Source organism: Semicossyphus pulcher, unplaced genomic scaffold (genome assembly GCF_022749685.1).
Source record: "Semicossyphus pulcher isolate SPU_LCO1_2020_fin unplaced genomic scaffold, fSemPul1.0.p SCAF_23, whole genome shotgun sequence".
Classification (NCBI taxonomy): domain Eukaryota; kingdom Metazoa; phylum Chordata; class Actinopteri; order Labriformes; family Labridae; genus Semicossyphus; species Semicossyphus pulcher.
The window spans coordinates 10910043-10933747 of NW_027211697.1; the positions used below are offsets into that span (position 1 = coordinate 10910043).

Here is a 23705-nt window from a genome sequence, read left to right on the forward strand (position 1 = left end):
ATATTGTCTTCACGTTAAGAAGTGGGGGTTCGTTCTCTTCTCGCGATACTACACGAAAACGGGGGTCGTGCTGTCCTGAGTCGCCCTGTCGATTACAGTAAGACAGACAAATATGTTTGTCTTTCTTGTTTCTTATTGCAGTTCATTCCTCATGTCTTGTCTTTGTATCATCCGTTTCGGATTTTTGCTTAAAGGAAGCTTTGGGGAAACCAGGCCGAATATGATGCCGAAAATAATATTACATCTTTGGTAGTTCCATACCGCATGATGATGTAGAAAATTAAGTAATCATGTTGCAGATTTACTTAAACCATTAAGATAATCCAATTATTTTTAGTAGTATTTTATCTAAGAACAATACAAACTAATGTATGTCCTGTGTCAAAATATTAATTTCAATATAATATATATATACTGATTTAAGAATGCTCACAAAACTAATCCAAAAGTCTTGACAGAAAAACAATAGCCAATATTTTCAAAATTATTTGAACAATCAATAAATCGTTCAAACAAATACATATCTGACTGCTTATGGTGAAAAAACAGGTCTTGTACTGTTGAGTGTGTGTTGAAAGCATCTTGAATAAGCTACTTCTGAATACTGATGTTTATATCTCACACTTACGTGACAACTCAATGTTGAACAATTAATAAAAAATAACTGTATAGTCAATAGCCTTATCAGAAACAATATAAAAACATTAGTTGCAGCTCTGAATCAATTTACCACAAAGACAGACAATAGTTTTATTCGATCATAGGAGTACTCGGTCTGTGCGCAAGACAGGTTTGAGAGGTTTGTGGGGTACCTGAAGGTATCAGGGTAAATAAACAATGTTTATGGCTTTAGGGTGCTTTGCTAGCCCAACAGCACGTTTCGAGATGTATTTGGGGAGCAACTTTAACCCTAACCATGTCCAACCCTGAGGTTCTACTCAACTACCCTTAGTGTGAAATATGATGTTTTATAACCCCATTCTCTTTATCCAACAGCTATTATTACAAGCCTTCCTTCAGCTAAACATTAAAAACATAATATATGATCATATCATTTTTATGACCGTTTCAATGCTTCCAAATGAATCGCTAATAATAATCCTATTCTTTAGCCAAACATATATCACACTGACAGAAGCTAATGCATAAAGGAGTGTATTGCTGCTTTTACTTGAGTAAATTACCTCAACATTTATACGACAAGCAAAAACAAGCCTAAATTTAGCATCAACATTGATTGAGGAAACTTGCAGTGTGCTTTTAGGTCCCCCTATTGGTTGATGAATGGAACCATATCTGTCATGTTCTAAAAATACCTGCAGCCTGAGCAGCCTTTTTTTAAACCAGCTTTTAACCCTCACACTCCCGATACAGCTCTTAAACGCTACAGTCAGATACAGATTAACGCCATAACCAGCTGTTATTACTGTCATTTCTTTAATTTACATAGATATACAGTTAAATGGACAAAAACATTGCATTATGATTTTCCAGCTCCCTGTTGGTGCTTACAAGTATGGCAGGACAAACTATGCTTGGTGACATCAAATGAATTGTTGCAGGAGGCTGAGGCTTTGAGGTCCTGTTTCCTTTTTTTTTTTTTTAAAGCAGCCAGACACAGCAGCATGCCCAAGTTAAAATCACTTTTTCCTTAATTTTCCTCTCATACTTCATCCACAAACGGTGTATTAATGAGGTGTCCACTAGCTGCCATTGTCTTCTTGCTGTCCACAAATTTTTTCGCAGCCTGTAAAGAGAAGGATGGAGAGTTGTTCAAACAGTCGATAATAAACCAACACATTACATTTTAAACACTACATAGCTCATTTTCTTGCATTACAGAATCTGCATGTGTAGATTAATCATCTTCATGTCACTGTGACTACATATTTCTGAACAACAATTTGAACGAGTTAATACTATGACCACAGAGGTTTGTAAATCACTGTAAAACTAAGACATTAGTCAAAATGTTAAAGTGATAATCTGGAAGATTTTCATTTAAATAAACGTCTGTTAAGTCTCTATCTATCGCCAAATGAGGTAACACAATGGTGACTGAGCCTTTGGCCCACTGATGAAAGCCTTTGCATTTGCAGTATTACAGACTGGCTGTCTGCGTTGACATTCACTGAGAAAAAACACAAGCGGCGCCCAGTTAGTGACGCGTTTTCCATCAGCCAGCACTGATTGGTCTGCCAGAGAGGGTAGGCGGAGCTAAGCGGCTGCTTTTCCGCTCTCTGCAAGTGTTGCGAGTAAACAGTAATCTACTATGGCTGAACAAACAAAGAAAAGATGGATGACTACAGATACAACTTCAACAATAAGTGAAAATCCAAAGAAAAAGAAACAAACTCGACGCTCAGATGAAGCAAACAGTCTAAAAAGGAAAGCGACCGTCAGCGAGGAAAATCAAGAGTTACAACCGGAGCCAACCGTGGACGTCACACATGCAACACTGTCTGGATATCTGGGAAGTGTGCTCCCGCAATTACCGTTTATCGCCATATGTGCCGCCAAAGAGAACAAAACTGAAATGTTCGAGATCGCCACTTTAAATCTCGTTTGCAAACTGCTTAAAGTAAAAATTTAAAAAAGATCAGTTTCATTCTCTTTGGCAGCACCTATTGCCAACACTATTATGCTACCTCATTCAGTAGAAAGTAGTTACTTATAGACGTTTCTTTGAATGGAAATCTTATTATTTTAAAGCTGTATAAATGTATGATTTTTGGCTAATTGGGGGCAGCAGAACAAGCTGTAACCATAAAGGTGCTATGATGAAAAGGTTAGGATCAGTGGCCTCATATCTCTGACAATATGATCATTATGTACACAATATTCAGTCTCTACTAAAGCTTTTTTTTTATGAAAACAGCTGCCTGCTGCTAAATGAGACTTATGAAATCTTTACAAGTTTATCAAAACAGTAAAGTAGAGTCAAAAATATATATTCTGAAGCATAAAAAAAACTCTACATGGAAGACACTGACCATGACCACATCCTCGTGGGTGACGGCATCTACAGCCTGGAGAACAGAGTCCGGGAGCTGGTACGCTGCAGTGGTCAGAACCTGAGCGCCGATCTCCTCCAGCAGGCTCTCGGAGCTCTCTATAGACATCAGGTACTCTGCTTTCACCTGGTTCCTACACAAAGAAACCCAGACAGAAGGTCAACAACATATCAAAAGCTGTCTGCATCTCTACACACAAGTGCTTCACCTCTATAATAACTCACTTTGCTCTGGTGATATCAGCCTCTGATACATTTCCCTCAGCCACACCTTGCACTTGAGCAATGGCGGCTTTGATCACCTACAGAGGACAGCAACAAGCACGACATTTAGTGAAATGAAGATTCTGGCATCACTGCACGTTTTAGATGCTGGTAAATTTGTCTTGGATGGAGTGAAATTTGCAGTCACCTCTCCTGCAGAGTCAGCTTGTGCAATGGTGTAGACGCCAAACAGGCCGGAGTCAGAGTACGAGGCATTGAAAGCTGTGGCCTGAAAGACAGCCAGAGGTCATGTGACATTAGGACACCAATCTTCTGCATTTATAACTCGCGCAATACACGGTTTTATTTCCATTCTTTTTTTAAACTTACATCAAAGGGCTGTGTGGTAGCTTTGGCAATACCCTGGCTGAGTTTGCTGGTGATGTTGGAGCCCCTCTTCACATGTGGCCCGGCTCCCAGGATCCTTTGCAGCACGCTGAAGGCATTAGCTTCCGCACTACCTGAAACACCACCCTCGCTGGCAATCAGGGCATGGACCAGGTCGTCATTGTTCTGCACCCGCAGTTCACCTACACAAAAGCACACTCATTAGTATCATGACAACAAGGCTGTGAAAATTGAAAAGAGCGTAATGTTGCTCTAGAACACGGGTTTTACCTCCACGGTACACAGCCTTAGCTGCAGGCGCTCCAGCCCCACTGCGGACACTCAGGAGCCCCTCACCGAACTGCCTCAGGACAGAGTGCTTTACACCTGGATGCATAAATCAGACAATGCTTATAATACAGGGAGCACTTCATGAGCTGAAAAATTCCACTCATTCCCAGGATAGAAAGTTTTCATGAAAGCGCAATTTTTTGTCATTCAGGCATGCCAACACTTGTAGTGTTTGGTTGCAGGCAAAGTACACCTTTATTACATGTTGAACAAAAGGCCTAATTGCACCGGGGAGTAAAAGCACACAACTGAAAGCACATACGCAGTCTATTAACGTCAAAGAGGGTGTCATTAGTAAAAATGGAGCCTTGAGAAGATAAGCCCCATGATAAAAGGAGGGCAGATGTGACACAGCCATGTGGTCAGACTAAAAAGCACTAGTAAACACTCACCTAGTCCTACAAGAGCCATTCTGCCAGTGGTGAAATTTTCTTCAACAAATGACTGCAGCTACAAGGGGGGGGGACAGGGAGAGGGAGATCTGTCAGAAGACATAATTTACTACTTTCACACAGAACGTAGGGAAACAGAACTAAACAAACATCATACCTGGTTAGAGGAGACACTACCGACCATGTAGTCAGGGCAGTACAGAGAGTTGGACAGGGCGTTTTTGTACGCTGCTTCATGCAGCTTCTCAATGACACCTGCGAGAAGACAAATACATCTCTCTTCAAGTCACAAAAGTTATCAAAGTAATGTAACAGACTTTGGAGCGGAAGAGAATATGTGGGCACCATTTAATTTCGAGAGATTTTAATTGAATCAAAGGTGTGATTTGACTGCACAGAAGAAGGCTTAAATTAGTAAGGATGAATGTTTTAGAGATATGTAACAAGAGAAACATGAACAATTAACACAGTGACATGAGCTTAAAAATTAAATTGATCATCTCGAAGATTTTCATTTAAATAAATGTCTGTTAAGTCTCTATCTATCGCCGAATGAGGTAACACAATGGTGATTGAGCCTATGGCCCACTGATGAAAGCCTTTGCACTTGCAGTATTACAGACTGGGTGTCTGTGGCGACTCTCAAGGAAAAAATCACAAGCGGCGCCCAGTTAGTGACGCGTTTTCCATCACCCAGCAGTGGTTGGTCTGCCTGAGAGGGTAGGCGGAGCTAAGCGGCTGCTTTTCCGGTCTCTGCAAGTGTTGCGAGTAAACAGTAATCTACTATGGCTGAACAAACAAAGAAAAGATGGATGACTACAGATACAACTTCAACAAGAAGTGAAAAGCCAAAGAAAAATGAACAAAAGTCTAAAAAGGAAAGTGACTGTCAGCGAGGAAAATCAAGAGTTACCGGAGCCAACCGTGGACGTCACACACGCAACAATGTCTGGATATCTGGGAAGTGTGCTCCCGCAATTACAGTTTAACTTAAATGTATAAAGTAAACTAAACAGTGAGAGAAGATGAAGACGAAGAGGGAGAAGTGCCGTTTGTTGTGTTGGAGTACAGAAAGCGTTGCTCAGTGCTATCTAAAAGATTGTCATGGCTGAAGATTTATCTGATTTCTACGATGTGGATGAAGACTTTTTCGATGGACGCCCATATCTATTTGAGCTGGAGTATACAGACGCGGAGCTCCTGGAAAACGAGATTTCAGCGCGAGACTTCTCCGAGAGCGAGACTTGGTTACAGACAACAACAGAGAGCATAAGGTAAAGTAGCATGGCTGCCACAGAGTTGTCAGACACTTATTATAACGATACGAGCCTGTCAGTAGCAAAAACAAGCTCTTTTAGTGGCTGTATATTGGCGTATGCGCGGTGCCCCGTTTAGTTACATTGTATCTCATTTGGCGGCTGCCGGCCGGTGCTCCCTCCCTGAATACTGGATCGATTTCAATAATTGTTGTCTCCACTAGTCACTTACACACAAACACATGGGAAAATAGGGTCTAGGTTGAAAAATCCCGAAGTTATCCTTTAAACAAGTTCCTGTACTATGCTAATTCCACTGAGAATCAACGGCCCTTTGTTCATTCACTCACAGATTTGAGCTCACTGTTTGCTCCAAAGTTAAAAGACCGAACTAAAACATGACAGTAAATTATAGAGGTTAATTAAGTGACAGATTAGAGCAGTAATGGACCTGTCTTATATCTAATCTTCTAAACAGTGATCTGAGAACCCCTGTATGCCAATGACAAAGTACAAAATATCTGTCGCAGGTTGCTTTGAAATGCAGATAGTACAAAGCTGAAGTGCTGTTCTTGGTACAAACCTATCTGAGGACACTGCTGAGCCAGAGCCTTGTCAATCTTCACCCTGGGCGTCAGGTCGCTCACCTCCCACGGCCGGAACTCCTGAGCTGCCGTCACGTTGACTACAGACTCCATTAATGCATCTCTGGACACACACACACACACAGTAAGTAATTAAGATCATTTGTTGACAGAAGCATACAGATTAATACATATAACACTCAGCATAAAGATGGCAGCACTTACAGGTGATCTCTCAAACACTCTGCGGTGTAGACCATGGTCTCTCTTGATGATGTTACACTGCAGATAGAAAAGAACACAGATGGTTCAACAGGGTCAGCTAATGTTACTCTGGTATTCTCCTACTTATTTACTTCTGAGAGTGTCTGCGTGTGAATGAGCAGAGAGAACCCTCACTGACCTCAGGCTGCCTCCCAGTGATTCCACACTGCGACAGATCTTGAAGCCAGACGCACCCTTGTTAGTCTACAAAAAGATACATGTACAAATTTAAAGAGCTTGTTGCTGATGGAAGAATATAGAAGACGAGTCAAGTCAAACTAAAAGTCAGCTGTCCATAATTATATAATGTGACTTATGTCACAGTAAACAGCTATGAGAAGGAGCCTGTGTACATCTCAAAATATGATATTAAAGAAATGGTTTAGTTTTCCTGAAGGCACAATTACGCCTTCACAAATTATTCACTAGTTACCAGGTTGGCTGCCAGTCGTAGCACATGAGAGACACCCTGGTTTTCCGTAGTCTCATAGCGACTCCCAGCTTTCACAAACACACCGATACTGGACAACGGGGAGTAGTTCTCCAGCGATGCGATCACCAGACCGTTTGGAAGCTTGGACACCTGAAGCAGAAAAATTACTTCAATTAAACTGTAAACAAATAACTTTCTGTTTAAATCATTTATAGAAAAAGCAAGTGAAGCAGCAGAATGATTTTAGAGTATGAGACGAGTGCAGGCAAGGGCAGCACCTACCTGGACATTTTGGGGAGGGAGAGGCGCACCTAAGGACTTTGCGCGGCCTGACAGGGGTTCAGTCAGAGCCTCGTTCCTCCTGGCAGCCGCATAGCAACGTTTCTGTGAGAGGTGATGACAACAAATATCAGACAAGAGAGTACTCACACTGAACTTGTTTTCAGGTGATTCAGCCTAAAAGTAGTTCAAACATTAGGGTCCAATGAAAAGTTCAGTTGAAGGATATATGCTAGGTACAGCTTTCCACAAGCTGAGGGCTGACAGTAGATTAGACAAATATTAAACCCCATGAAGATTAACATAACCTCTAATGTTTCATAACACATGCTGTCTTCTACCAAGCTCTGTTACACATAAACACCAACAACGAGAAAAATATCAGGGGTTAAATATTGGGGGTTAAAGCGCCAACAATTATGTTTGTTTTGGTACATAAAATCTAGTCTAACTGATCTTTTATCGTTGGTTTCTATTTAAAAATTACTCGATTATTAAACATCTTCTAGTCTGTGAAAGTTTAACACAGTCTTCAACTATTTCAACAACTACAGGACTATAATCTAACGGTACAACTGCCTTTATCTGTTTTATCAATGTATTCCTCAAGTTTGTTTTCATTATCAGCTAAGAGTACTTCGTAAGTAACATGTAAAAATATTATCCTATGTTTCAGTGGATTTTCTTGTTAATAATATCAACAAATAAGCATGTCCTTGAATGTTAGTGAATGTGTATACGCCATATGATCATGTCCATGTATGGCATGTCAAACAACAGACACCGACAGTGTCATAAAGTAGAGTGGGGTAGGGCTGGAGTGTCCTAAAATGACCCATGCAAATTTAGGACATTGAAACCACAAACACACTACATATATCCTGTCAACAAAGCCTGAGGACACTGTGTCAGCGTATAAGTAAAATATATGAATGTCAACTAATTATAAATGTCAACAAAATAGGAGATCTTGTCCTCTGAGAAACATCTTGAACAACTAAATTCAGATACACGAGTCCAGAGATGACCTTCAGGTTGCATCCAGCTGCGCAAAGAACAACATAAAGCCACAACATACGGCAAAGCTACGCAGAATAAACAAGCCATTTTCCACACGTAGTTCGTATAATCAGTCGATGCAGTGATAATTAACTCGGTTGTAAAACCAGGCAAGCAAGCCTCGACAGTTACGTTTCTTAACCTGCCATAGCTAGCCACCTAGCGTGCTAACTAGCCGGCAGGCTAACAGCAGCCAATTGCGGCTTCACTTTTCGAGCAGTTTGAGATCCATAACAAACAGAGTTTAGCTCCTGTCGGCTACTCAGCTCAGAACAAACTAACAATACACGGGACTCACGGGGAGATTGTTTAGAGACCGGATTCCTCTCATGACTCCTCCAGACTCTCTCCTTCAGACAGATATGGCGGCGGGCTGACGTCTTACCCACAATCCACTGCACCGGGCAGAAATACCAAAGATGATAAAGGAGGACAAGATAAACATTTGCAGTAGGTTCATACACTAGTAAATACCGCTAAGTGTTAAATTTGCTACTCTGAAAATGTGTCGGTGAAACACTGTAAAAAGACTGCACAGTTATTAAATTAAAACAAACTTTTATATTGAAAGTTTTTCAACCTATTAAAACATGACCACTGAATGTATATTTCTACCTCTGCCTTAAATTTAAAAATGTCAATATTTTTAAATGTGTATATTTTGCCTACGTTGTATATTTTTAGAAAAATTAACATATTTCTAAAATATCCTTATTTTTGTATTTTTATGTTGTCTTATTACTGCATCCTTTTTTGCATATATATTTTATTTTATATCTAATATTAACTCTGTAATTGGAGCCTCCTAGCATAAGAATTTCACACAGTTGTACCTGTACAACCAGAGTGACAATAAATGTCTTGAATCATAATGCAAGTTTCTGAATTTAGCTTGAATTTTGCATTAGAAAAATAGATATCAAGCTTAAAAAAAACACTCAGTTTTTTACCTTTCAAAGTTGTTCTTTAAAAGCAGCCACTAAATATAGAAATATATTCATGAAGGTGGTTCGTAAACTATCATAAACCCTTTTGTTATGTGGTTGGAATATCGTTCCCCACCTTTACCTAGTCCGTTAATAAGGCATGCAAATATGTGAATGAAAACTGAGAACATTGTCAAAATTATAAAACATGTTGAATACACTTTTTTTTTTAAAAAAGCATTTTGTTACACCCTTTTATTGAAAAAAAGAGTGCCATAGTGCTACTAGTGGTTTAAATTGCAAATGGGGACTTTCAGTCAAAACATTTTTAGCAAAAAAACAAAACAAAAAAAACACCAGCATTCACGGTAAATTATTAAACATCTTTATGAGAACCTACTCCATTTAAAAATCACTTAAATGCATGACGCACACTACATTACAAAAATATACTCAACATATTACAGGCAATGAAGACAATCATTCAGAACTTATAAAGTTTAAATACAAAGACACTGCACACGTAAGACATCTCTTTTTCACAGGTAACCTTTGAAAATGATCACAATGAGATTCTTTGGCCCGTGGAGCATCTTTTGATTGAGTGAAATGTTTACTTATTAAGAAAAAAGCCCTCACAGGTCGTCACACCCTAATAAATACGTCACATAACAAATGATACAAAAATACATTATGTTGGCTGGGAGGATCTTCACAGATTTGAGGTGCTCGGACATTAAAACAGAACCATCAACATGTTCACATCTTACAGAGAGTGAGTTAAGACCGCTGACTGAGTTCTCCATCAGTCTATCAATGAATCCATCACTTGAGCTTCATGTGCGACTCTTCATTTGTCACCACGAGAAAGAGGGACCTCAAGTGAGTGAGACTCCTAAAGCAGTCTTCGATTAAAACACTTTACTGTTTGCCACCAGTAACAGCTCAAACACTGTTGTGCCAGATTAAGGCTGCCCCCTGCGGTAAGCCGTTTCCACAGCTCTGAGCGTTGTAGTGCGGGGTGCGCTGTCCCCCAATGAGGGTGCAAATAACCACAAAACATTTCCTACAAGACACACTCGTTCAGTTGTCATTTGGCGTATCGGGGCAGCTGCTCATGCAGATGTCCTTCCTCAGCTGGAGGGACACACAGCTGAGCCAGCTGCGACTGGTGGGCATCTCCCCGACGATCTCCCACGTGTCCGTCTCGTCACAGTACCTCTCAATGGTGTCATGATACCTGCAGGATCGTCAGAATTAAACCAGTTGTGTAGTCACACGTGGCAGAAAAAACTGCAGAAGAAGAAAGGTTGTAAATGTGTCTGTCCCTCACCTGTCCCAGCCTTCTTCTCCCCCCAGGACGTAGATCTTTCCGTCCACCACAGCAGCACCGGGCCGGTAGCGTCGTTCTTTCATGGGGGCACACATGGTCCATTGGTTTGTCTTGGGATTGTAACACTCGACTTTATCTGTGTTCTCTGTGGAGGCATGCCATCCACCTGGGGAAGCAAAAGAACAAGAGAGTTAGCAGTGTGAGTGGCTGCTGAGTTTGTCGATAAGCGTGTACTGTGTTGTGTTACGCACCGATGACATAAAGCTTTCCTTTCAGCGTACAAGCAGCCGAACCAGAGCGGGCGATCTGCATGGGGGCAACCTCCGTCCACACAGATGTTTTAGGGTTATACACCTGAGCGAGGTCCGTGCCATCGCCATCCTCCAGAACTGCACCACCTATGCAAGAAAAAAAGGGGTTTTTTTCCCAGTACAAAAGCACAACCTGAATGTGTGTAAGCTGCGTTTCCTACCAGTAACATAGAGCAGTCCGTCCAAAGCGACCACAGCCGGGCTCGTGACGGCCATCTTGACAGATTCAGTGAACTGCCAGGAGTTGGTGTGAGGGTTGTAGCACTCCACCGAGTCCAGACGGGAACGTCCCTCCCACCCTCCAACTGCATATACGAAGCCATCCAGCATCACCAGGCCTGAGCAGAGGGAGATAATCAATTTACTGATGACAACAACTGCTTAATGCCCTTGTCAACTTAACAAAACATGCCAAAACAGAGGCCACTGAGAGTAAGAGATCTTGCTTAGTTTTCACAGTTTTTTGGGAGAAGTTACTTGAAGTAAATTTAGTTTTTTGTGGATGCCAAGTGGATAATTAGAAAGACACACAGTAGCCAAACACAAACAGTAGCCACAAATTTACGACTGCATCTGTGTCGGCCAGGACAACACCTTTGTCTTTTCGGACATACAAAAGGTGTTAAGAAGAGTCTGCTAGTAGACAGAAAAACAATTCTCCGCCTCTGGAGAAATGGGAATACAAAGTAGATAATAAAAAAATTACTAAAAAATAGCAAACTAAAGTGTTGCGATGCTTTCTGTTGAGCAAGCGATGTCACCTGAGTCAGCTGGGGTTGAAGACTACAAGATATAAACTCAAATTAAAATCTTTGAGCTTACATGACCTCAAACACCTGAGTCGCTTACCCATCTGTCAGGTTGCACTGTAAATTGCATTATGGGAAATGTAGGCACAAGTTTTTTTTACGGCGAATTAAAAGAATTTAAGAATTACCATATCCTACTGGGCACAATGGTGCAGTCTTTAGCACTGTTGCCTCACAGATAATTGGTTCATGGTTCGAATCCCGGTGCGGACGTAGTGTGTGGAGTTGTGTGTTGCATGCGTGGGTTCTCTCCGGGTACTCCGGGTACTTATAGGTTAGACTCATAGGTTCATTGGTGGCTCTAACATTGGCCGTAGGTGTGAATGAGTGAGTGTGAAAGGTTGTCTGTGTCTGTGTGTCAGCCCTGTGATTGACTGGCGATCAGTCCAGGGTGTACCCCGCCTCTTGCCCAATGACAGCCCCCTGAACAGGAGAAGCGGTAAAGGATGGATGGATATCCTTTTGGGTCAAACCTGATTATTTTGTACTTTTTATTAGAAGTTACATTAAAACAAAAAAAACACCTCACAATAATCTCACTTTAGAAAGGTTTCATGTTAACAGGTGAATTACTTCCTCCTGCTCATTATTTACAACTTGCTGTGGACACATATCTACCTCCTTCTACACCTCTATATCACCGTATTATAAATAATTATTAGGCTAATGTAGTACTTTGTGGAAAAGTGTGCAACACATGACAGGGTCTTCATACGGAGACTGCCTCACCTAACTCAGAGCGAGCTACATTCATGGGAGCCATCTCAAACCAGGAGTCGAAGCAGGGGTCGTATCGCCACATCTCCCTGCTGGCCGAGCCGTCAGGAAACTCTCCTCCAGCCAGATACAGAGTGGAGTCTACAGAGAGAGAGGAAGGTTGTTTCTCATTTCAGGAGGGACACAATAAGGAGAGCCATTATCCTGTCAGTTTTAATCCGAGTGTCGGTGCTTCCCTCACCCGACACGACCAGCCCGTGTTTGCTCACAGCGAAGGGAAGGCACGCCAGATTCTTCCACTGATTCGTCACGGGATCGAAGCTCTCGACGCTGCGCAGCACCACCTTGTCATCCTCCCCTCCGACTGTCACTATCACCTCAGCTGTCCCTGTTGCCATGGTAACAAGGGAGGAAAAAACAGGAGTAGTGAGCCAAGACACGCTACACTTGACGGATACGGATGCAGTTATAAAGGGCTGCAATTTCAGCTTATTTACATTCATTCATATGTTAACTAGTTTCTTTTTTAAATAAAATTTTGTCTGGGAAAAATGGTATAAATAAAGCTAAAAAAGACTCACACTAGGTTGACAGAGCGAAGAAAAAGATGAAGATGAAAACATCATGTGATTGGCTCTCAGTCGATATGAATGTGCAGGTTGTGTGTTCACCTGTGGACCTGCGCGGCCTCGCTCTCGGGCAGTAGAGCTCCCCGCGGCGGTCCTTTAGCAGCAGGTAGTCTTTGGCCTCAGAGATGAGCCTCTGGCAGGCCTGGTTCTCCTTCACCACATCCAGAGACTCGATCACATCGTGCAGGTAGTAGGGGCTGATCAGAGGCAGCCGGATGTGCTCGAGGACCTTCAAGAAACAAATGGATGAAAGTAAATGTGATGAACTTTACCTCGAGGGATTGTTGGTCATAGATGGACATTCTTGGGGGAAAAACAGCAGCATGAAAGACGAAAAGTTAAGATAAGATAAGCCTGAAAAATACCATACAAACAGAAAAAGAGGGGTCTGTTTACATTGGGGCCCATCTCATTACTGCCAGTAGTGTTGGCTGACAGTGGTGGCATGTAAACCTGATTTATGGAAGTCGTAAACACTAACAGCTGCTGAGTTGAGGGCTCTTTCACGCTTCACCATCAGCCCTAAACACACACGTCTGTGGGATTACAGTAGTACGAGTGCAGACTTGAGCTGTACCTGAGCCGGTGTTTAATAAACAGAATCTGACCTTTTCAAAGCTCTGTTTGCGAGACGAACATTTGTTCAACCACAACATGGCCGCCTCAAACACCACCTCCTCTTTAAGCACATTGAGATGGTCACTGGCCAGGATTTCTGTCAGCTTGTCCACACACAGAGACAGGAACTCCTCCTGGTGGAGAAACAAACAAACAAGAGACGAAAGAAAGAAGTGTAAATAACAACCTGCTCGACCTGCTCTCTAAACAGACACAGACCTGCATTCATTAGGTGTCGAAACAATTAAACAACAACAAATCCAAGTTTTAATTAACTTACTGAACATGATTTATTTACTTACTTTTCAATATGTATTTTACTATTTCCTTTTAAATCAATGAATCAATTTCATATCACTTTTGGGTCATTTTGATAATCAAGTGTTTAACCTTGTGAACATCTCCATGTGGTGTTCTTCATGTGCTACAAGACATATCAGGGACAACATCAGCATCATCTCCATGGCTAGGCCTGTCTGCTTTTAAACTGCAGTGTACCAAGGACAGGCTGAACAACATGTTTTCAGATTGGCAGGTTTGAGACGTCACAAACCTAAGGAGCCAATCCCGTTAATGGACGGGGTGACGCGATATCATTATGTGTAACCTATGGCAACCACTTCGGCGATGCGCAAGCCAGCTGTAACCGTCATCGTAATATTTGCAAACTCACTACTGACTACTAACGTTAATGTTACTACTACTAATTACTATGTTCAACAAGTTGCCACTAAACGATGGCAGAGACGTGTTTTGTTTGCAGCTGTCATTTGACGAAAGGAGAAATGTAGTGCATAGTAGGCGGGGCCTATGCAGATTCAGGGATTTTTAATGAGGGAGAAGGAGGAGATGCCTTGGGAGGATTTTTTACGAGCTAATTAAACATATTTTGCAGACAAAACATATCAGACACAATTTATTATTTTCAAGCAGAGCATTTTATATGTCTTAAAACATCCCTGGAGCTGCTCTTTCAGTTGTTTTAGACAATGAACTGGTTTAACAACCCCATACCAGCAGCAGAAACACTGTGAAAATGTGTTGTTTAAATGCTCTGAGCAATAAAATCCATCTTCTTTGTGGTCTTAATGTAGTTTTTACATTAAAATATAGAGCTAATGAACTAACTAAAGAAGGGAGAACAACTACCATCTGAGGGGTTTGTGAATGCAGCAAGTCTCCATGGGAGTAAATCACTTGTATGAATGCTGACAGGCAGGTGGATTATCTTTGTTAATCCCCTTTCACACATGAAACACACCACACTGCCAGCTCCAGCTATCCTGTGGAGGTGCTTGCTGGTGGCACGTGCAAAGGCAATGTAGTATTAACTTAACAACAGTGTTAATGATGATTTCTTTCTCTTATTGAATGGACACAATGTTCCTGTGACTTCCAAACACAGGTTATTACATTTGACAACAGCTGCTTTTGGAATAATGGAGTGTAATTTTAAGTGGTTCGATGCTGATTGATACTTATACAAAATAGTGGCAATTGCAGGATTTTGTTGTTGCTGATACGCTGATATATACCATGACCGATATTTGTCAACCCTTTATACTTTGGAATCTTCTCCTGTACAGTTCCATAACTTTGTGAATTTATTCAAGGGCTGCAATTGACAATTGTGTTATTGTTGTGTCTATTTATTATTAGAATATTTAGAATATTTATATATTAAAATCATATATTTTAAAAAACAATTGGGACAAACAACAATAACAGCATATCATCAGTATCCACCACTGAATTCTATAAAATAAAATACTGGAAAAGGCCTAAAATAAACATTTCTGCAGTTGATACAATGCGTGACGCGAGCCGTTGACTTCTCAGACGATCTTATATTATTGTCTCAAAGTCTCATACAACAGGTGGCGAAAGCCCCTTTAAAAGATGTCACGTAAAAACAGCATATTTTACATGAATCCTAAAGATGAAGAAGTTTTCTTTTTTTATTCCTCTACAGGAGAGACTTGATGGCAATCACGTGGAGAAGGAAAAGTGCATATATCCGCACCAGAAATGAAAATGATATCATCAGAAATCCAACATTATCCATCCCCCTAAAGCAGGAAATCCCTCATATTTGAGAAGCTGGTTTTGCTTGATGAAGAACTTAATAATTAACTTTCTGTTGATTAACCAATTAATTAATAGACGACCAAAAACACAACATTTTCCATCTGCTTGTGTAATCTATTAACTGTTAACTGTTTCCCTAATGGATAAAGTTACTTGTACTGTGACAGAGGATTTTATCAATCTTGACCAAATATGTTGGCATTTGATTTCAGCTGCAATCATAACAAAGATGACATAATAATTCATGGCTCCATCAGCCTCTCACCTGCTGATAAACACTGCTGAAGTGCTCCAGAATGTAACCCATGCTGCTGTTCTCCAGCCTCCTACAAGAGTGGGCCTCAGCGAAGCAGTGAATCCCCACACAGTTCATCTCATCCATCTGACGCTCCATAAAACGACAACAGGCCTCTCGCACGGCCATCACGTCCAGGAGATTGGCTGCTGCCAGCAGAGCCTGCACCACGAAAGAGTTAGTTTCAGCACGGATGATCTGTCTTGAGTGGAGATAGCAGCTGAGGAGAAAAGGAAAGAGGTGATACTTTACCTGCACGTTTGCTTTTGAGATGTAGACCTCTGATGTGTAGGCGTAGCTCACCAGCATGCCAATCATCTGAGGCTCAACTCCATTAATGGCAACTCGCTCCTGTTTGGACTCTATCAGGTCAGTGGAAAACATGGCCTGAGGAGACAGACAATTCAGAAATGCTTATGTGATTTTCTAGCTTATGAGCATGAACATGGCCTCGTTGTGTGATGTTCACCTGAAAGTAAGAGCTGAAGGAGGCCAGCACAATGCGATGGCAGGGGAACTCCTGTCCTCCACAGCACAGGGTCACATCACAGAAGGCGTTGTTGAGCCGCAGGCTGTTGAGGCCCTGCAGGACGGTGTTGGGGTGCCTGGCCTCCACAAACAGGTAGTCGTCGCTGCTCAGAGAGGCTGCAGGAGGAGCTGCAGCGGCGATGCTGGCCTCCTCAGGGATCGGGAAGGTGACGTTGATAGTGGACGGCGAGGGCAAACCGGCGTTGACGGCAATTATTTCAGCCATGTCTCACTTAGTGAGGCAAGCCCGGGAGGAGGAGGGTTAATGGAGACAAAACAGAAAACATAGTGAAGACACTTGCACGTCGAATATTAACTTCTGGCAACATCAATGACTTTAATACTATTCCGGAAAGGCTGTTATGCTAAGTTAGCGCCTACAAGCTCTATTTCAAGAGTGACATTTGTAAACAGTCACGAGAGAAGCACCAAGGCGGAGAGACGATCTGAGATTGTCTATTAGCTCACTAATGAGGCTTACCTCCGGTGTAACGGCTCGTCTGCTTTCTGTGGACTTACACTGGTCAGTCGTTTCAGGTTTACACCTACAGACAGGTGAGATGAAACACTCAGAAGTTGTTACAGTAAAACATAATTACCTGATTGACATAATCGTGACCACAACGGTGCAAAACACGCTCTCCCACATACAGTTTAGCGTCAAACGGTAACGAGAAGCAGTTAATGACGCCCCTCACCGGAAGTCCCTCCCACCCACACAGCGTATGACAAGAGACGTCATGTGGAGTACTTCCGGCTTCGTGTCCGTTCCTTTTTAATTGAATTACAGTTATTAGTTATCTCACGTTAAGGTGAGACAGTAAAATAATAATATAAATAATAATAGTAATATACTTTTTTATATAGTACTCTCCTTAACAAGGTCACAAAGGGCTTTAGGGGCAAGTAGTTGATAAGAACAAAATAAATACAATTATAAACAATAATAATAAACAATGAAATTATTTACTCAATTGCTATAATTATTCCATAATTCAAATTAAATCACTGAATTAATGTTGGATTAGTTTATATGTTCCATCTTATGAAGTTTTTATGCATCACAGCATGGACAAAAATGCTTGTTTTAGCTGTGAGTCTGTGTATATTAATATTTAATGTTTAATATTTAATGTCTAAGTTAGGCATGTAGTTTTTAGTTTAATATTTAATATTAAATGCTTACATACATTACGTACATAGAGAGCAAAGTTAAACCGGAGTCAAATTCCTTGTATGTGTACATGCCTGACTGATAAAGCTGATTCTGATATTAATGCATACATGTGGATTTATCTAAATTCAATGAATGTGAACTTCATGTTTTAATCAAATGTGACTTTATTTATCTCCTCACACCCATTACCTCTAATACTGTGCTGTGAAATTTATTGATTTATTTGCTTACGTTTTCTTCACTGCAGTGCAGTGAGTTGGCTCCTTGTGTTAGCATACCTGTCTTTAAAACGTAATGATATACCTAGGTGCCATGTCTTTGTCCCCACATGGAAGTTGAGTCTACCTAATGTAACTGTGTGACCAGACTTGTGTCCCCACAATGTTACTAATACAAGTCGGTTCATATAGTCAAACTCATACATATGCAGCAGAGATTATGAAAATGGAGACATTATTTTAGTAACTCAATTTATTTTTTTTATAATTATGTTGTCCACATTCAGAATGATTATAAATAAACATACAACAGCGCAACATAATCCATTAATGTCCCTATTTACTGATTTATGGAGACAAACAAAAGCTGTTGCTAATATTTTAGCACCTGAAATTTGTTATAACATGGATTATAATGTATAAACAAAGCAAAACACAATTATTCCAGGGATAGGTGGAGGAGAAAGAGTTTTCTGAATCATCTTTGTTTTTAACAGAAATTCAATCTATTTGCTTTCTTTACAAAATATACACACTCATTATTAGGTTTCAAGCAGATCATAATTCACTGTTCATGTTGTTTAGTTCACAAGCAGCTGTCCTTCATGATGCCAGGAGCCTCCAGAGCGTTCTTTCTGCGAGCAGCCGCCTCCAAGATCTTCTTCCTGGGTCCCAGCTGGATGCGGATGCCTTTCAGGTCTTCATCAGAGCAGAGCATTAAAGCCTCCAGGTCCAGGTGCTCTCTGCTGAATGCAAGGGCAAACTCTGGCAACGAGATGGTGGACAAGAATGCATCTAAAGGAGAGGTCTCCTCATCTTCATCGTCATCCAGTCCCAGATCTTCCTGATCCCAGGGCAATTCAGCATCATCATTCCCCTCTAAGCCGGTGGCGTCTTCGTCTGCCTCAAACAAATCATTCTGAACGAGGTAGCCAAGACTTTCGTTGGTCCCGCCGGGGATGTCCTCTGAATCCAGCCCCATCTTCTTCATGAAAATTAGACCTCCAAGGCCAGGCCTGTTGAAGATGGACTGTTTGACTTGGCCTGGTTCTTCGTTGTCATCGTAATCTCCGAAGCCCATCATTCCTTCTTCATCTAACATGTCCTCGTCCTGCTCATTGAAGACATCCAGAAACTCCAGGTTTTCAGAGGCTCCTTCCTGTTTGAGGAAAATAACGTTCCCGTCTCCTCCTGGTCTCTGCAGTGTGCCTTTATCTTTCTTCCCCATCTTCCTCTGCAGTGTGCCTTTTACCCTGGACGTAAGAGAGCCGGATTTTTCCATAGCAATAAGCTTGGAGAACTGCTCATTCATGCTGTTTATTGAGCCACCGTTTGAGAACGATGAGGACATGCTGGCCTCTGAAACAGACCCAGTATTGCCTGCACCACGTTGCATTTTATCCATCTTGCTCTGGTGCCTCTTCTTCACCTTCTCGCAGAGTTTCACACGCTTCTCTGCTTCTTTGATGGCCTCCTTCTTCACATTAGCGACCTTCTTTGGGTTATGGTTGGTCTGCTGTGAGGCAGCGCTGTCCAGAAAGCGCACGCAGTCCATGCGGTCGCGAGAGGCAGCCACGTCCATAGCTGTGTGGAATTCATTGTCCAACGCAAAAAGATTGGCACCGAAGTTGACCAGAAAGCTGAGGATGTGCATGTGGCCGTTAGCTGCAGCAAGGTGCAATGGTGTGTTTCCCCAGATGTCACTCCTATTGGGGTCTCCTCTGTGTGACACAAAAGAAAGATTTGATTAATGTTATAATCTAATTAACTACTTTTGCTCAAATTATAATAATTCCTATTTTGTTCACTTCACTTCATCAAACTTCTTATCTAAGGTTAGATAAGAGGTTTGATACCACTGTCATGTCTGTACAGTACATATGACAGCCTATTAGCTTAGCCTATCTTAACGACTGGGAACAAGGTAAGACAGTTAGTCCGGTTTTGCCTAAGAGTTAACAAAATAAACCTGATAGCACCTCTTAAACTCATGTACATGCATTTTCAAATTAAGATATAACATGTAATTTAGTGAAATTTAGAGGTGCTGTCAGGTGGGATTTGTTGCCTCTGGAAACAGACAGGTTAGCTGTTACCCTGTTTGAAGCCTTTAAGCTAAGCTAAGCTAACTGGCTGTTGCCTCCAGCTTCATGCTCACCATACAGAAATGATCATTATTCTTATCTGAATCTGTGTGAGAGAATTAAAAATGACATTTCTAGTAATGTCCAAGTGTTCATATGAATGTAAGAATCAAGAAAGTTCTTGAGAGTAAGAAAAATTAAGAAGATTTGGCCGAGGATAATTAGTAAACTATTAAGATGTAAAGTCCTCCAGGGCTGCGCCTCAGTGTCACGGCCATAAAAGTCTTGATAGCTGTATTCCTGCAACAACTTGTCATAAATCCTGGCTCCTGCTGGCAATGAGCAAAGCGGAAATGCTTCCGATAATCCTGGCCACGTAGGTGAAATACGCCCTAGCGAATATTCTTTTACCATCATTCCTAAAGCTCATTGTCCAGTAAGAATGTCGTGCTACATTTTAGCCTGGATGGAGGTGGAGGTGGGGGTGGTGGGGACAGATAAAGGGCTCTTTTGTTTCACAGGATGGCTGCTGCTGATTAAACACTGGCCCAGCTAACAAGAGAGAGCAGTCTAAGGAGTGGAATAAAGTGTTAGCTCACAGTATTACAGGAAAGGATATGTAAACAAACATGTTGTCAAAACCACATCAAATCCTAAATAACTGATGCTACGAACTATATATATTTCTGTCTTAGTACAGCGACTGATCTGTAGGGCTTGGCAAATTCTCTCTGGTTATAAAACCATTCCAATAAACCTGAGAGCGCAGAGGTTCAATGGAGACTATTGAGAGTGTCTCAATAGGCTATATGAGAGATGAAGCAGAAGTGACAGAAAGGATCGTAAGAGGCTTACTCTCGGCTGCAAATGAGCTGAAGAGCATCGACATGTCCATGGAAAGCAGCCAGTAAGGTGGGAGTCATGCCATCCTCATCCGCAGTGTTCAGGTCCTTCCTTGTGGCCTCCTTCAAGAGGTCCAAGTATCCATCAATCGCTGCTTTGTGGTACCGAGACATCTCTTAAAATAAAATAAAAAAACAGAGGAAGTCAAAACAAATCTGTCACTTTCTTTCAGTTTTTCCCTCTTCCTGCCTCAGAAACACAGACCGCGCAGACCCGAGCAGACAAAGTGATCACTGGGCGGCAACATTTCAGCAGCTCCCGGTCATAAAACAAAAGCAAAGTCCAGGTCACTGCTGTGAGCTGCACATTTTCCTCCAACACCATTACTGCCAGATCATTGCTTAGTGCTTTAGTCACGGTGTGTTCACAGCAGTGTTGAAATAACAAATTAGATTTCCATTATGTGTATGATATTAATAAAAGCATAATATTTTTGGATGATTAGCTTATTACTTTAAAAAAAACAGCATTATGCATTATGATGTTATACTTATGTTGAGGCACATTTTACATTTGGTTTACTCTTGGGGTAGTGTGTATGATATATGTCAAATTACAGTCAGCAAAGTTACTATAGCTGTCAAATAAATGTGGAGACATAGTACAATATTTTCCTGTTCATAACTCTGATTTTTGACTATTGGCTGTTGTTGCATGATTTCAAATAATAAAATAGCTATTAGTTGACATATCTACGTGTTAAGTTATAATGATGTTGGCATAAAATAGTGTGGCCCCTTTGAAGTCTCATTTGAACAAATATGGCTCACTATTTAATATGAATCTAACACCCCTACGCTAGACAAACTGAATGTGTTTACAGTTAAGTGTTCGCTTGGCTGAAAATAAAAAAGGACTCTTCTTGCAAATGTTCACCTTTTTAGCCACAGTAAAGTACCTGCTCACTTGTATTTGATTGTGTAAACCCGCTGTCGTTTTATTGTTTAGCCACCAGAGGGCGCTTTATCACATTCATTTGATGCACTTGACGCGTGTTCAAAATGTAATGATGGTCATGTAGTGATTCAACAGTGTGTCGGTCAATGCTTGTAACACAATTGTCTTAAATAACTACTAAATAGAAATCACTAAATTTATCATTGTACCTCTGCAACAGAGGGACCTACAATGTAATTATCACTCAGAATGAACCGAAAAGAAGCTTGATTTCACGTTGCTATAAACCAGCTATGAGAACATGTTTTTGATCAAATTAGATCATTAGATGTCATGGAAACCGAACGTAGACCCAGCCTATTTAAAGGCCGCGCACCGTTCTGAGTTCTCTCTTTGCAATTGAACTTTGACACAAGGTGACCTTTTGCGAAACCCAGCTGTGGAAAGCTAACTTTTGGAAAGCGTTGGAAGACAATCTACTTGGAACAAATCTACTTGGAACAAATCTACTTGGAAAAGGATCTTGGACAACAAAACATCTACTCAGCTTTTCTGGAAAAACGAAGAGCTTGAGGATGGCCGTCCGTGGACCTCTGGACGACGAGGGACGCCTGCTGATGGGAGACGCTGATGCAGGTAAGACACATTTTCCATTTTTGTTTAATATGTACCTATGGCTGATTCATTAATGAATCTCTTGAAAAACGTTTTAAAGTTGTATCAGTCAAACGTGTCTAATGTAAAGCACCGTGTTAATAAGTGTGTTTGAAAAACACATTTGTAGAAAGCGGCATTTTACTAGCTACATAATATTTCCTTGTTAAATATTTTATGGACATTATGTCTAAAATATCGCGGATCAGGTGTGGAATATATTAACAATGAACGTACTGATTTAAAATACTTTGTTTTTTTTTAATTTGCAGAGATAGTGAGTGTAAAGATGTAGTGAATGTACTATGTATAGTTTAGGTATGATGATAGTAAAAGATGGCGACTAGGCCCAATTTTATAAAATGCTAAAATGTGATTTTCTTGCACCATGGAGACGATGGAACTCTTAGCTAGCTCCGGACGTTAACAGTGTCACCAAACCAGGGCACGTTCTTCGGTGTGGATCCAAATGTGTCTCTTTAAATGAATATAATTTAATTGAATTGACCAGCATTACGTTTTTAATTAGCTCTCATTTTAATGTGTTTAGGCTATATGCGCTTATACTTAATGTGGCGCTTTTCATTCAGAAATACTCGGAACCAAATTAGCTTTCATAGAGTTGTGTGTTGTTTTTTATACGCTGATATTTGTCACCACAAACAAGCTAGTCATCATAAAACTTTGATACACCAGCTGCCTAATATGGACTCAACAGTGTGAGCTGGCAGGTGATTTCTTCTTTGCAAACTCTATTAAGCTTTCCTTCTCACGTCCTGTATATGGTTGTAAAGGTTCTCAGCGCTGAGAAAGGTTTGTGTGAATCAGTTACGTGTGTTAATTAACTAGTAAAACAGGCCTATGTTATATTGTAGGCTTTTTTCATTCATGTATGAAAGTTATAACTACAAGTCATGTGCTCTAAATGTTGTTCTATGTAAATATCTGTGAAAGTTCTCAGTCAATCCAGGTCATGCTAGTTCTAAATTAAATCCAAAAGCCTGCAACTGGTAATTTTAAAACATTTTAAACACATTTGCCTCTCATCTGAGAGGCTTTTTAGTTCATAGGAAGTCCAGTTGCATGTTTTAACTAAACTAAGTACCTTGTAAGTAAAGTTTTTCAGAAGCAAAAGTTAAAATAAATGGTAACCATCAAGTGTCTCATGAATGCAGCATCAAATTGTTGTCATTCTATTCAAAACAAGCGGAGCAGCACAGTATTTTATATTGCTGTTAAAAGCGTCTTGCTGGATCTTTATTGTTTGTATTATAGTGTTAGTTATTATATAGGTAG

The 23705-nt window shown here is 40.9% G+C and overlaps 3 protein-coding genes across 3 annotated transcripts; all 3 read right to left on the reverse strand.

Annotated features, from left to right (window-relative positions):
• Positions 1-761: 761 nt before the first annotated feature.
• On the reverse strand, positions 762-8611 carry uqcrc2a (ubiquinol-cytochrome c reductase core protein 2a). Its single transcript, XM_069674385.1, has 14 exons — positions 8521-8611; positions 7167-7268; positions 6885-7034; positions 6591-6655; positions 6413-6469; positions 6187-6311; positions 4505-4602; positions 4348-4405; positions 3896-3991; positions 3608-3807; positions 3426-3506; positions 3239-3315; positions 2994-3147; positions 762-1747 (listed from the first exon to the last, which is right to left on the reverse strand). The coding sequence occupies exons 1-14, from the start codon at positions 8551-8553 to the stop codon at positions 1664-1666; spliced, it is 1380 nt and encodes a 459-aa protein (XP_069530486.1). The 5' UTR covers positions 8554-8611; the 3' UTR covers positions 762-1663.
• Positions 8612-9435: 824 nt separating this feature from the next.
• Positions 9436-17115, reverse strand: LOC138602812 (kelch-like protein 20). The gene is made up of 12 exons (XM_069674386.1): positions 16958-17115; positions 16418-16708; positions 16201-16335; positions 15919-16110; positions 13556-13699; positions 12990-13176; positions 12560-12706; positions 12331-12459; positions 10954-11130; positions 10733-10879; positions 10482-10647; positions 9436-10388 (listed from the first exon to the last, which is right to left on the reverse strand). The coding sequence occupies exons 2-12, from the start codon at positions 16700-16702 to the stop codon at positions 10232-10234; spliced, it is 1866 nt and encodes a 621-aa protein (XP_069530487.1). The 5' UTR covers positions 16703-16708; positions 16958-17115; the 3' UTR covers positions 9436-10231.
• Positions 17116-18334: 1219 nt separating this feature from the next.
• On the reverse strand, positions 18335-20971 carry anks4b (ankyrin repeat and sterile alpha motif domain containing 4B). Its single transcript, XM_069674762.1, has 2 exons — positions 20811-20971; positions 18335-19592 (listed from the first exon to the last, which is right to left on the reverse strand). The coding sequence occupies exons 1-2, from the start codon at positions 20969-20971 to the stop codon at positions 18458-18460; spliced, it is 1296 nt and encodes a 431-aa protein (XP_069530863.1). The 3' UTR covers positions 18335-18457.
• Positions 20972-23705: the final 2734 nt, after the last annotated feature.